General features: G+C 40.8%; 1 protein-coding gene across 5 annotated transcripts in view; it reads right to left on the reverse strand.

Moving 5' to 3' along the window:
* CLC-E (chloride channel E) overlaps window positions 1–8,488 on the reverse strand; it is a 78,070-nt gene extending 69,582 nt beyond the window's left edge. For all 5 annotated transcript variants that reach the window (XM_087697821.1, XM_087697820.1, XM_087697819.1 and 2 more), the window contains exon 1: window positions 7,902–8,488. In XM_087697821.1, the coding sequence (XP_087553947.1) occupies window positions 7,902–8,432 (531 nt within the window). In that variant the 5' untranslated portion in view covers window positions 8,433–8,488. The remainder of the gene's footprint in view (window positions 1–7,901) is intronic.
* Window positions 8,489–15,268: the final 6,780 nt, after the last annotated feature.

The raw sequence follows: 15,268 nt of genomic DNA on the forward strand, positions 1-15,268 counted from the left end.
CATTGGCATTCCTTTGGATGTGGATCCATTGCCTGATAACAGAGATCATTGGGTAAGAAGGTCTACAAATGTCAAGAGACCTATACAAAGGTTTGATCCCTCTTTGGACTGCATTTTGCTCACAAACAAGGGTAAGCCTCTTACATATAAAGAGGCATTATCATGTGAGTTGAAAAAAAAGTGAAAGCTAGCTTTGCAAGAAGAAATGAAATCATTGTATCAGAATGATACTTGGGATTTATTTCCATTACCCAAAGATAGAAAAGCTATTCCTAAAAAATGGGTTCATAAAATCAAGTGTGTGGATAGCAAACCCAAATACAAAGCTAGGCTTGTGGCTGAGGGATATACAAAGAAAGAAAAGATTGACTTTCAGAAAGTATTTTCATCTGTTGTCAAAATGACCACTCTTCAGGTATTGTTTGCTATTGTAGCATCCATGGATCTTGAACTTAATTAGATAGATGTTAGAACTACATTTCTGAATGGTGAATTGGAAAAAGAGCTATACATGAAGTAGCTAGAAGGCTTTGTTATGCCAGGAAAGAAGTACTTGGTGTGTAAGCTTAAGAGAAGCTTGTATGGTTTGAAACAAGCTCCGAGACAATGGTATAAAAAGTTTGATGCCTTCATGCTCTCACATGGCTTTAAAAGAAGCAATCTAGATCACTACTTTTATATAAAGAAGGCTGATGATAGAAGTCTTATCATACTTGTGCTTTATGTGGATGATATGCTTATTGTTGGTAAGTATAAAAGCCAAGTTAATGCATTGAAAGGACAACTGAATTCAGCCTTCTCCATAAAGGATTTGGATGCAACTGAACACATTTTAGGCATGTATGTGACAAGAGATGGAGTGCACTAGTTGTTATTTCTCTCACAAGAAAAGTACATCAGCAAACTACCTGATTATTTTTCTATGGAAGATGCTAAGCCACTCGGTGTTCCTTTACCGCCATACCTTAAGCTTAGCAAAGCAGATTGCCCAAAAGATGATAAGGCAGCCAACTCTATGAAGGGTGTTCCTTATGCTTCAGCTTGTGATTCACTCATGTATGCTATGTTTGCCACTAGACCTGACATTGCTCATACAGTGGAAGTTGTGAGCAGGTTTATATCAAATCCTGGCAAAGCGCATTGGGAAGCAATGAAATGCATCTTACAGTACGTTAAGGGCACACAAAGAAAATGTATTTGCTATGGAAAGGGTACCTTAGATCTACAGGGGTATTGTGATGCAAACATGGCAGGTGACTTGGATACTCACAACTAGTGGGGCAGTTTCTTGTAGCCACAGCATAGCAACCAGAAACGTCAGAAATGTTTAGAAACAAAACGTTAGAAACATGTTTCATAAGTTTCTTTCAAGAGGGGGAAAGATAAGAAACGCGGGTTTTATAATATAGGGATTTTTTATAGTTTTGACTAGGGAAAGAAGTTTTAAACGTCTATGGAACTCTCTCTTTTTTCAACGAATGGGCAATTGAGCTTAAGTAATAATAGAGTCAATTGAGAATAATACATTACATATCCATGATCCGTTATTGACTTGTCACTTATATCAAAGTTAGTCTTTGAACAAGCTATACTATGGTTTAGAACTCAGACATTATGATTCATACATATCATACAAAGAAAATTAAAATTAACATATAAATAGCCTACCTATAATATGGACTGAGTCAGGTTGGAACATCATGATTCTCGTTTCTGTAAACGCTCCGAACAACGTAGTATGCTTAACAATTATGATATTCGCTTGTTTTCGAGATTTAATATAAAAGAGAATGAACACTTAAAGCTGAAAATGAAAATTACTCACAAAATTACAGCTATGAAAATGTAAAAGTAATGGAGACAAGATTGAGGGTTGAAGATGGGCAACCCCCCCCCGAAGGAATGGATTTCTGCTCAACCCAAGTCCCTTAGGGAAGAGCTCAGTTACAATCAACCTGAGAGTGAGAAGAAGTAATTCTCACTCTCACAAGATCATGCAAAGATGTACAAACACACATGCATTATCTATTATGCAATGATAAGAACTGATTTCTTTACAGTATGAGAGAAGAAAAAGAGGAAATCAACCTTTCTCCATCGTTGATCAGCAATACATGGATAGGGCTTGCTTCTTGTTGCTAAAATGGAAGAAAGAGCTCGAGAAGGAGGTGCTGTAATGAATTTACAGGCTTGCTGTCCTGTAAAACAGCAGTGATAGAAGAGGGAATATGGAGGAATTTGATAATGGAGAAGTGGGGGATGATGATGGGGATGGATGGGGGCCAGTTTCTGGCTATCTGTGGGTGCTGTACATGAGTTTACAGCAAAGAAAAATGATGTTGAATGAAGAAAAACGAGCTCTTATTTATAGGAGAGGGGAGAGCTAGTACAAAAGGGAAAAGTGGAGTAGCACAAGACAAGTGTCCACCCACATGTCATGAGATGTGACAAGTGGTGGGACACTTGGAAACTTGTGTGACAAGTGTCTTGACACTTGTCTCTTCTCTATGGCCTTCCTTTTTGGATTGAATACTGTCAAGAATAGAAACAACCAAATTTAGTAAGCACAGTCAGAGTACAGAACTTACTATTTTTAGAATGACATCCCTATTTTTTAGGACTAGCATTTTTAGGCTAATTCGAGGCTCCTAAAATTTAGGGATCTCCTAAAATTTAGGAACTCCCCCAATATGGGTATCATATGAAAGCTTTTTCCGTGTACATCGCAAAAATGGTATCCGAATCTTCATGTGACTTTCCTATGCAAAGAAATGTGCATTTCAAGCTTTCAGCCCACACATGCACATTATACAAGCATTTCATGATCATGCCATCTTGTTGATTGTAACTGTTTGTTCTGGTGGATCTAGCCTACACTTCAAGGCATCAATCCTTTCTGTGTGCGAGTCTAACCCTGATATGCGGGAGTTCTAGTCACAGGCGCCCAATCGGGCCATATAGGTGGAAGTGTAAACTATCTTTTCTCTAACCCACCGCGTGGGTCCACCATAACCTGTGACCACTCATCAGTGGCCAGCTCCAATGCACTTTTCTTTATATCTAATTAGTGCAAACGAAATAAATTTAATAAATCATTATATAGACAAATTAATGAAAAAGGATACAAATTCTGTTTCTATAGAGTTGTGACAGTTTCAAAACAAACTAACAAAATGTCAAAATTAAGAATGAATCATAATATATCATAAATAACTCATAAATGAAACTAAAGTCGTATAATATTCAACTCTCAAGACAAGAATAGATACTAGATTAACAATGCAGCGGAAGAAGAAGAGAAGTGGATGCCGAACCCGCTATTGGTCTTTGACTTCACTGGAGTGGAGGATCTTCACTGCTATGTGAGCAGATCCAGCTCTGATACCATGCCAAAAAATGACGTATCAGCGAGACAGTAGGATTAGCGGGGAGGAACACAGAGTGAACTTGGCAAACATGGAGAAGAGAAGAGAAGAGAGAAGAAATTCTGATGAATGGAATAATGAAGTTCCGAATCATGGAGTGAATGTGATACAAGGGAACAAGGGTGCGGTAGCACAAGGAAGATGATGAAGACAGCCACGAACCACGAACAGCAATGTCCTCCTGAAGGGGTGTGAGGGTAGTGGAAAGGCTGGAGAGAAGAGGTGACGGACTGAATAAATCAATCGTAAGGAATGAATGAGAGAGTGGCCTATAAATATGCATAGTCAGTCTAGGATGGCGCCCCTTTTTGGGGCTGCAAACCCTAAACGCCAAAACGTAGAAACACAGAAACACAAACTGCAGGTGAAGGGTTTCTCAACAGAGGGATGGGTGTGTACCAGTGTGGTACACACAAAGAATAAAAGAATATATTTATACTTAGGGTACGGTACACTTACATCCACAAGGGTGTGTTCACATGTTTAAAGTAATATATACACGGGAGTAGCGTAAGGGCCTTTACACCCAACAACCTCTCACTTAAAGGTCCTAAGTAAACTTTTAACCAACTCCTACTAGTCAAAGTGCAATGCTCATGTTGAGCCTTTGCAAGACTTTTATAGTGAGAACATTTGTAGGGTTATCCTGAGTTTTGGTCTTAGTTAGTGTGACTAGACCATCATCTAGAACTTGTTTGATAAAGTGATACCGCACATCAATATGTTTGCTTTGTGCATAAAACATGGCATTCTTAGGAAGGCATATAGCACTCTGGCTCATAGCAGCTAAGAAACACGTTTCTTTGAATTTGAAACTTATGAAACGTTTCTTAAAGTACGAAACGTTTATGAGAGTAAAAAACGTGGGTGTTTTTTTTTGTAGTTGGAACCCAAAACATGGTTTTTTTGACAAAAACTATTGGGTAATGCTAAACACGATGATGATGATGTGTAATGACTTGTGAGGGTCCAAGATTTTGGACGAGAGAGTGATTTTTTTGTGATTTTGTTTAGTTACAACAATCTCGTTTTTGCAGATTTCAGGTGTTTCAGCTTGCTGCCCACACCCCGTTCGTGGAGGACATCTCAGTCGAAGCTGTCCATATCTCCATCAGTTGGCACCTGATTTCCAGCCCTCTTCGCACAGTTTGGAGCCGATTCCAGCCAGGCGATTGCTGTTCCTGTGCAGACCTACTACCGTATAGCCTACCACGTCATTGCAGTCCTGCTGCCTGCGTTTTTAGTCTTTCTCTCTCTTGCAGGTTGTCCTGCCTACGTTTTTAGTATTTCTCTCTCCTCACCTGCGTTTTTCTACTGGTTGCAATCTCTTACAGCTGGCCGCATCCTCCTCCCACTGGCAACTCACTTCCAGCCCTTCCACTGCTCTCCCACCCCTTGAGGCAGACATTGCAGTTTGTGCTTCACACTGTCCTCACAGCCCTTGAGGCGGACATTGCAGTTCGTGGTTCATGGTGGCTGATCTCTTCCTTCTTCAACAAGGCACATTGGTATCCATGGCTTCTTTACCAATAGATGACCAGTCTACTGGGTGTTCCTACCACGGCACGAATGGTCATCCCACCGAAGATTGTCAGCATCGACCTTTGCTTCCCCCCCTTCGAAGTACATGCGTCTTCCACCAGGCACTCCTTGTGCCACCTCTCCTTTCTAGGTCACAGAGATTGTTCTGCATCGGCTATCAGAGTACTATGCTCAAGGCAATAAGACGCATCCGCTGCGCACTAAGTCCTTTCAAGCACATGGAGAATCGATTGGCACTACGACCTCCTGGAGATCGTCACAATGCCAACAACAATCTTCTCCCATTTATTTTCAAGTACAGCGGCTTCCACGACCTACGGCTTTACAGTCCACTCCACCAAGAGACAATGATTGTTTGTTACCGTCTCCTCGTCAGTCTGCTCCTTCGAGAGGCAATGGCTACTCGACTCCTTCCTCTTCTTTGGCTACCCAATCCGCTCCACTGAGAGACAGCGACTGTTGCCCACCTCTTGCTCATTTTGAGCCCCACCCTTCCTCACCCTCGACTACTCAGGTTTGAGAGGCTACCTCTGGGAGCTCTTCGGCACCCCAAATACCATCTTCGGCACGACCAGCGGCACTTCCTTCGTCATCAGACATTTCGGAGTCCATGATCCATGAGTTTTTGGATTCCCTATCTACTTTAGAGGGGGATTCAGAGGGGGATGTTATTTCTTTGCCCTCAAAGGGGGCATCTACTTCTTCTTCGACTTTAGGGGGGGCCCCTCCACCTCCCACCTTAGAGAGGGAATCTACTCCACATGCAGTTCTTCACCCATCCTCTACTTTCTTGGGGTGGCTATCTTCGACCAGTCATCTCTTCTACTGATACCCAGGATCTTCAGGGACCACCTAGATCGGGACCTCGGAGATTCTCAGCCGCGACTTGGTGACGAGGCCTTCGTATTCCTTCCAGCATGGATGCACGGAGCTAGTAGCTTCTCTCCCGAGGTTGTGTTTCGAGTTCTCCAGTTCACTCTATCTACTGGTCTTTACTGCAGGTTCCCTTTCCAGTGGAAATCTTGGATCTTAGGGATCCTATACATCTTCTTCCTCCTCTTCTCTTCTTGCCTTGATCACTTGGTCAGCATGGAGCCACCTCCCAAGATCGAGTACGAGCATATTCTTATGGTTCTCAGCACCACACAAAGTCCCACATTCCTCCTATGCATTGCATGTGTTCATCATCTTTGTACTAGGGTGCTTGGGCAAGTGAACAATTTTCCCACGAGGGACACTATCCAAGTGGCACCTGATACATGAGCATTCTTCAGTATGTAGCATTGCATCTCCACCTCACTCTTCTCTTGTTCCCCTTTTTGGGCCTGAGAGGGGGTGTTGAGAAACCCTTCACCCGCAGTTTGAGTTTTTGCGTTTCTGCGTTTGCGTTTAGGGTTTGCAGCCCCAAAAAGGGGCGCCAACCTAGACTGACTGTGCCTATTTATAGGCCACTCTCTCATTCGTTCCTTACGATTGATTTATTCAATCCGTCACCTCTTCTCTCTAGCCTCTCCACTACCCTCACACCCCTTCAAGAGAACATTGCCGTTCGTGGTTCGTGGCTGTCTTCATCTTCTTCCTTGTGCTACGGCACCCTTGTTCCCTTGTATCACATTCACTCCATGATTCGGAACTTCATCATTCCATTCATCAGAGTTTCTTCTCTCTTCTCTTCTCTTCTCCATGTTTGCCGAGTTCACTCTGTGTTCCTCCCCGCCAACCCTACTATCTCGCAGGTACGTCATCTTTTGACACCCTCGACTCTTCACTCTCACTCACTACACTAAATAGCTACACACACCTCGATTGACGCGCACATTTCCTAAGTGCTTCCTCTCGTAATTTTCAATAACAATCCACACATGTCAAAACAATCTCCATACAGCTAGCCTCGGGCATGCACAGTACATGATCTTTCCATGTGATCGCAAAGGCCAAATTAGGTGAGTGCATTAATAGGAGATAAGGGAACAATGAAGGAAAGAAAACCAATAGGACTAGTTTTATGATTGAAACTAAGGTTATTAAACTTTTTCACATAGATAGGTCAATTGTTGACTATTAACTCACTTTCTGGAACCTAGGCTCCTAGTCACACAATTGGGTCATCCCCCGCATACTGCACCTACATGTAAGCCTATTCTTTTAATTCATCAATATCACACATATACTTACATCGACCATGTGCATATTAATAACCTGCATGAGACTCCTAGCTAGCTTTCTTGCTTCGCCCTTGACCACATGGAAGTTGTTTTTTGCTGTACTTCTAGTCAGCTGCTTTAGCCTGTGGTTGGCATAGCCAACTCCTCATGAACACATCATGTCATAGCTCATGCACACAGGAGCAGACTAATAGGACCTGTTCTTTTTATCTCACCCACACACATTGCACTTTGATCTTGACATGAGATATTAATGCGCACAGCAATCCAGGTGTGTATAACAAATCACTTGCATTGGGCAGCTGAAAAACAAGGCAGATGTTTGACAAAGATAAGATGTAGACTTGAAAAATAAGATGATGTATCCCTTGAGTCAGGCTATCAGTAACATATTTCTTGCACTCAATGGCAACTTTGGCAGGTTCTACTAACCACATTAGACTTAAGCCAACAAAGAGAATATATAAATGTTAGTTGATACAAACCCCAAACGTGTGGTCATTAATGTCCTTGATTACCAACAGACAAGTGCTTGGATAATGTTTATGATTTCCATTTGCCGTTTTTACCTAGGAAGAGAAGGCATGTCTGCTTACCTAACCAAGAATCAGTTTGGTATTGATGCAATGATCACTTTATATTGAATTCTATACAGCAAAGCAATCAAGTCTTTTACTTGGAAAGACAATGATTTCACATTAACCGTATCCATTATGGATGCAGGTTATGGTATCACATTGATTGTAGCAATACAGACAAAAATTCTTACCCCATAATTGAAAAGCACAACTCCAACTCCAGTCAAGAGACCAACAGCGCATGACATGAGCACAATGAACCCCTCCGGAGGCATCGATTCCCCCACCGCAAGTGCTTTACTGGCATAAACTCCAATCCCGGCACGGATGGTGGATTTCCGGCCGTCAGGTGGTCCATCCCATTCTATATCCTGGTCGTCGATGGGGCCTGCAACATCCCCACTTTCGTCTGTTTGCAGACTACTCGAGTTCTCAGTTATTGCCTGTACGACATGACGCCGCCACCTAGGAGCAGTGCAGCCGACAGACAATGGGCCTTCTCTGTTGCCCTTCTTTGACAATGCGATAATGGTTTTCTTCCTTCTCTTCCTTTTGCGAATCTCGGTGGAGGTGCTGGAGCCGTGAAGGCATCGCAATTCTGCACTCAATTGCAGCGTCAATGGCAGATGCCCCATATTGACACTAGAAGATGATGAGAATGATGATGATGATGATGATGATGGTAATGAAGAAGATAGAAATGGTAGCGATGAGGCTGCCATGGAAGTGATCAGCTTCCTGACGGCAGCGGAGCGATCGCATTTATATATGAACAAAATTAAAATTACAGCAATGTACGCTCAGAGTCAAAAGTATCATTATTCTATATATTAGAAAAAATATAGACCAAGAAAAGGTATTTCTTTTTCTAATGTAGAATCAATCCTATCCTATATATTAGAATTTAGAAGACGTGCCATGGATTTTCTTTGAGAAAAGGGTCGTTGCTTTTCACACCGTCCGGACACTTTTGGTCCAATTTAACAAATAAAACAACCATGACTACTGAGTTGGTTAGGCTACAATGTAATTTATCCACGTGTTACAAGATCAATTCCCTCTAGTGCCTTTGCAAGAGAGGTCACAATTAGGGAGGTTACACACCGCTAGCTCCCCGCCCCGCCAAGCTACAAATTCCAAATATTGGGCGCACTATCTTTACATACTAGAACGCCCCACCAGTTTATCACAAAGTGGGACATGGTTTAGTGGTATAGCCAGTCAACTCTCAACTCTATGGCAGGAATTCGAATCCAATTAATTACGTTTGATCTTTTAACAATCAAAAATTTCGTCTCTTTGGGCTAGGCACACATGATGCAAGCTGGGCGAGGAGTATTGCCCGTCCAAATGTGTCCATGGTCCATAAAATCAGATGCCTATGTGACTTCACCATGTGTCAAGATGCCCCTTCAAATTTTCGGGTGGGCGGGGTTTGCCCTCGATGTGTAAGCTCCCTTAGGTGTTTGATGAACATCCCATGTGGTTTCTCCTCAACACCCCCCAAAAACTTTTCATCTCTCTCTCTCTCTCTCTCTCTCTCTCTCTCTCTCTCTCTCTCTCTCTCTCTCTCTCTCTCTCTGTGCAAGGTGGCCCTCCTCTCTCCTCAAATTGTGTTAACTCTCTCTCTCTCTCTCTCTCTCTCTCTCTCTCTCTCTCTCTCTCTCTCTCTCTCTCTCTCTCTCTCTCTCTCTCTCTCTCTCTCTCTCTCTCTCTCTCTCATGCCTATATGCACACATGTCTGTGAGAAAATGACCTAGAACCTCACTTTCCACTTCTGAATGGTATTATCCAAGGTCCAAGCAATCGTCATAATGACTACCCTTGAGATACCAAGATGCCTTCACTAATGACTATCTAGGGCACCATATAAATGAAGGTTGGACTGAAGTCTTGGTGTGAGCAAGCGACATGATGGTGTTAAACAAGCAAGCTTTGTCAAGCTCATTAAAATATCTCAATAACTAAAATATTTTCATAATAAATCTTGTAGTATTTTTTAAAGAGTTTGTACTATACTAAAGGGATGTGTTAAGGATCCTTGTGTAGCAGAATTAAAAAAGGAAGCTGGTTTTGAATTATCTAATTAGATAACTAAAACAAACTCTCCAAGGAAAGTGGGAGATCTCGGTCCTGAAAGCCAATCACCCATGGCTAGGTAGACCCAACTAATTAGGTAGCTTTCCTAATCACTAGATAGAGCTAATAGTATGTGAGCCTCCAAATTTGGTAAGATAGGTACTAGACTTAACGTTGTTTTAGGGGGCCGATGTGAGTCTATGCCTTATGGGTAGAGGGGTTGACATTTTATCCCTCCCCCCTCATTTTTCACTCTCATTGAACCAAGTGTGGTGTTAATGCTTCATATTATATAATACATCGACATTACTAATTTACTAAGGTTATTCATATCCTAATCTGTATCTCCTTTCTGCACCTTGGCTTGTGTTGTATTGTTGTATCACTATGCAAACTGATGCTAGGAGGCATATTCCACAGTGGATTCCGTGAGGTTTTGCGGTGGATTCCGTAAAATTATATTTATTTGCCAGGGCTTGTACACAAGGTCGATTCCTTGTGTGAAAAGTCAATGGGGACGCCTGTCCTTTTCGGGCGTCTCGTTAATTTAATGTGCAAGAGGGTGATTCCATAGCGGGTGATTCCGCAAAACACATATTTAAATTAATGGACGTTTATGAGTTTAGAGTGCGCACTCGTATTAAATTAAGGTTATGATAGAGTTCTAACCTATTTATTTATTTTGTAGCTGAAAACTGCTAGGTATTCCCTTTTGTAGGTTTAATTTTATTATTTTTTAACAATTGCGAATGCTTTAGTTGATGTGTAGAGTAGGCGACGGTGGTGCTGGGAAGCACTGGGTGATAGCGTGTATTCAAGTTATTTAGAAGAAATTATCATTTTTGATGGCAGCGTCTTAGGCGTTGCACCAATATTTATTTTGACGCGCTTATTTATTAAAGCGCTTGACATATATTTATTATTTTGTATGCGCATGGGCGCACGATTTAAATATTCATTATTGGTCATTGTATTTGAGCACAACCCGACTCTTGGGACGCCCAACCGCTTTATTCTTTATTTGGACAAAAGCAAATACAAAAGCTAAAGCATGCTAATTGTAAATTTGGGCTATTTTTGAGCTTGGAGATGAATAATATATTAAATACATGCTTTGAGGAGCGCTCACACAAGGCATGGGGGGAGATTATACCCAATTGGTCTTCTTGCTTCATGTCGTGCAAGTCTATTCTCTTGGATTTTGAGCAAAAAGTAGAGTTCTTTGTTCTTGGGAACCTTTCGACGCTCACTTCATACGCATACGGCATCCGATTTGTGCACCACAAACACAGTGTGAAAAACCACAGAGTGCATCATCATTTGAGTTTCTTATTGGTCTAGAGAGTCAATGCCATATTAGTCATTAGTGTTAGTGTCCATAGTATGGATGGTTCAAAAATATGAGATTTTTAGACAATGTTAGCCTATTTTTGATATTTTGGATATTATTTCTTGTAAATATCCTAAAAAGGTATATAAGACTTCTAGAATAGGATGACCTGCAAAAAGCAAGTTGGTTTTCAACCAATTTGGGAGATCTCATACAAAAAGAGGGGCTTCCAAATTCACACGCCTGCGATCACAGTTTTTTGGCAATAAACAGTACTCCAAATGGAAAGGAGAAGAAGGAACAATCTAGGAGAATTCTAATTAGGCGCCCTAGGGTTTTACCCCCCTTTTTGAAGCCAACACAACCATCCGATTTGTTGTTTGAGCAATAGAGAAGAAGCTAGTGTTTGGTGTGTGTTTTTGGTCTACTAGGGAGCTCCATGAGATCTAATGCTTGGAGATTACTTCTGAGTAATCCCACACAAGGATTTTATTTATCTTCTCAAGTTTTATCAATACATAGTGTTTTGAATCATTGGGCTTTGTCTTTGTATTATGTAAAGACTTTGGCAGACTTGGCACAAGATTTTATGATCGATTCATGATGTATAAAAATGTCTTGAAGAGAACTTGATTTCCAACATTCGTAGGATTCATTTGAATCTCCTGCCTATTCTTTTTCTTCTCTTTTATCTCCTATTCTCTACTTCCTTCTCTCTCTGATCCCCTGTGGATATGACCTTTTGACTAAAACCCCTCTAGCATTGGTGAACCTGATCTGAAAGGTCATCACAAGGAAAGGCAGGATGGGAGAACCTTCAAGCACAGTTTCTAGGTTTTTGCAGTAGTTAGTGCAGAATGTGAACATGTTTATGTAGGTACAACAACAATAGGTGATGCAAGCTTCTACCCAAACAGATACTATTGTGATGAATACTTTGCAAGCAGTAGAGCGTAAGATAAAGTTGTTTAATGGCATGAATGTATTTGCATATTTGCATACCTATGCTCAAAAGATGGAGTTCTTTGGGGTGGCTCAACTTGCATGGAGCTGGTCACTATACATGAATTGAAAGCTCGAGTTACTGAATTGTACATGCAAGATGCTGACTGGGTAGCTTTCAAGAAGACACTTTAGAAAGAATTTTACATTGAAGACACCAGTTTGATTATCTGCAAGACTTTCCAAGAGTGGGTTCTAAAACCCAATAAGGGTCTTGTGGCTACAACGTTATAAAGAGAATTTGAATGTTGGTTTGAGCAATTAGATCTTCCAGAATAACATGCTCTTATAAGTCAAAAAATTGAATTGTTTCTACAAGTAGCAGATCTTGAGCTTCAAGAGAAGCTTGATGATTTGTACTTTGAGTTTTGAAAAGGGAGGTATGCAAAAGTTGTTGGAAGGCTTGGCTATTTGAAATACTTATGCGGCTATATATGCTACTACTTTTGGTCTACACTTTGATAGAATGACTGGCCAAGTGATGGTTGATCTGAAGGCTTCAATATGGACACATGCTTTGCATGTAGCTGAAAAGAGGAAAGCTATTAATAGTGAAATCTTTCATGTAGGGCAAGACATTTGTGACATAACTGGCTAGGAATCACTAGTAGATGCATATTTAGTGTATGCATATTTAGCAAAAGTGCAAAACACGGATGTACTTGTGGAAGAGAAATGGAAGAGAGATGAAGACAATGAAGAGACATCTAAGAGAGTGACAAGAAAAAGTGTGGATCAGTCTAAAGTTGCAAATAAGCCATCTCCCAAGCATGTAATGGAAGAGATTGGGTAGAAGTAAAAACAGGATAGCAAACAAGAGGGCAAAAAGAGGGGAAAGCAACCATGATATAAGCTACAATTTGATGTTGAGACAACCATGGATCTTAAGGAGGTTCTTGAAGAACTGATTTTTAAACAATTGGGTGGAATTCTCCTTAGGAGAGGTGTTTGCCATTGCCAAGCAGAAATTTCATGATGAAATCATTGACATAATTAAGAGGAAGCGTCACTTTCTTGGAGATACTACTAGTGCATTGCTGCAATTTGAAGAGAAAATTGGTTTGTTTGGTATTCAGGCTGAATATGAGCATGATGTAAGTGATGGTTTATCAATGGAGGATGGTCTAAGATCAATGGTGGGCAACATGTGGAAAAGGGAAGAAAATGGCTGAAAATGCATTGTCTTATAACAATATGTATGGTGGAGTAAGGCAAATGCAACAATTTGGGGAAGAGACTCCATGATTATTCCTCGGAGTCATTACATAAGAAATCACCGGGCAAGGGCTACCACTGAAACAGTAGTGAAAATAGGGAGTGTGAAACTCCTTGTGTTGCTTTGTTTGACCATGGGTCCGAGATTAATGTCATTGAGCATAGATTATATGAGACGCATGGCTTGTGGACAGTCTTGATCATGGTTGGCATATGAAGGTTGCAAATAATTCTTTGGGGGAGCTTTATGTTGCATATCCTAATGTAAAAGTGACAATTGGCTATGTACAAGAAGAGCAACACTTCTTTGTGCAAGATAGTTCCTCATCTGAAGTGATTTTGGAACACCCCTATATTATAGGAGTGCATATGGAAACAAAGGTGCTTGATGATGGATTTGCTTACACAAGAGTCAAAAGCAAGGATGGGGGAAAGCCATCCAATTTCTTACCATTTATGTTAATCATCCTAGGAATTGGGATATGCTTCGAGAGTCTCCTTTGTCTCCAAATGCAAGGGATTTAAAAGAATTGGATTTTCACTGAGCACTGCTATAATGCATTGCTAGATTAGTGCTATTCAGAGGATGTACTTGCCTCTAATGGAATGAAGCATGTATTTTTACTACTAGTTATTCTTAGTTTACAGCAAATAGTTCATGTTGGTTTATGCCTAAGGAAGCTATCTACAAGGTTGAACGCATATTTATGAAACAGGATGCTAAGTAATTGAGAGCATTAGGGTTGTTAGATGAAAATAAAGGCATTTTAGGCCTATTTATGGGTTTAATCTTGCTGACACTATGGCTCTAGTATGTTCTTTGGGCATGTATGATGTTATAGGATTGTTTGCTCAGCATGAAGGATTACAATGGGCCAAAGTAGTTGTGGAGACAAAATATAAGATGGTTGACAAAAAAAGGTGAAACCAATTGCTTTGCCGCTTCCATCAGATAGTGAGAGTCTCTATGAGAGTGTTAAGGCAGTCAAATTTACGGGATCCTAAAGATATAGGTCATTAGTTTATAGTTGACATATTACAAAAAGTGAAAGTTGGTACATAAGGGTTTCTTTTTCCTGCTGAAAGAGATTGTTTTATGCAAATGTTGGCTAGGCATGGAAAGCATTTACATTTTAGCCTATTGAAATAAGTTGTGTGGATCCTAATGTTGTCTCTTCTATGGTAATATTTACTGTGCCACATGTACCATGGAACTTGAGGCCTATTCCAATGCCTAAAGCTTACTTGCCAAAGCTAATGGATTTGCTAAATGAAAAGATACACATGAAGATCTTGGAGCCTTGTACTCAAATCATTGGCTTGCTATGCCAAAAAAGAATGGGGCTTTGAGATTTATTCAAGACATGCAGCTAGTCAATAAAGTGACCATAAGAAATGTGGGTGTAAGTCCTATGGTTGATGAATTTACAAAGGCTTTTGTAGGTAGAGTGATCTATTCTTTGGGTGATCTTTACTCGGGGTATGATTAGTTTTAGCTTGCAGCTGAGAATAGGGATATCACAACCAAGAAGTCTCCCTTGGGGTTAATATGGATGTGTACTCTCCCGTAGAGTGCAATAAACTTAGTGGCACACATGATAAATGCTATGAATAGGGTACTCAAGGATTTTATACCACAATTGACAATGCCCTTCTTGGATGATGCTTTATTCAAATGTCATTGAAAGAATAAAGAATGAAGTGACAGTGACGGACACCCACCACCTGCAGTGTACAGGTGTGAAGGTATGTGGGTGACGTCAATGTAACTAATACATGGGTAGCTAGGCACATGTGCCTTTACCCTCAACAACCTCCCACTTAAAGGCGAATTTGTCCCTAGTGAGGAGAGGACAAGAAAAAAGTGACAAAGTACAAATGTACATAAGTACAATAGGATGAGAAAAGATGTCATCTCATCCAACTCCCATC

This window comes from Lygodium microphyllum, chromosome 17 (genome assembly GCF_053477565.2).
Source record: "Lygodium microphyllum isolate KBCC chromosome 17, Lygodium_microphyllum_v1.1.10, whole genome shotgun sequence".
Classification (NCBI taxonomy): Eukaryota; Viridiplantae; Streptophyta; class Polypodiopsida; order Schizaeales; family Lygodiaceae; genus Lygodium; species Lygodium microphyllum.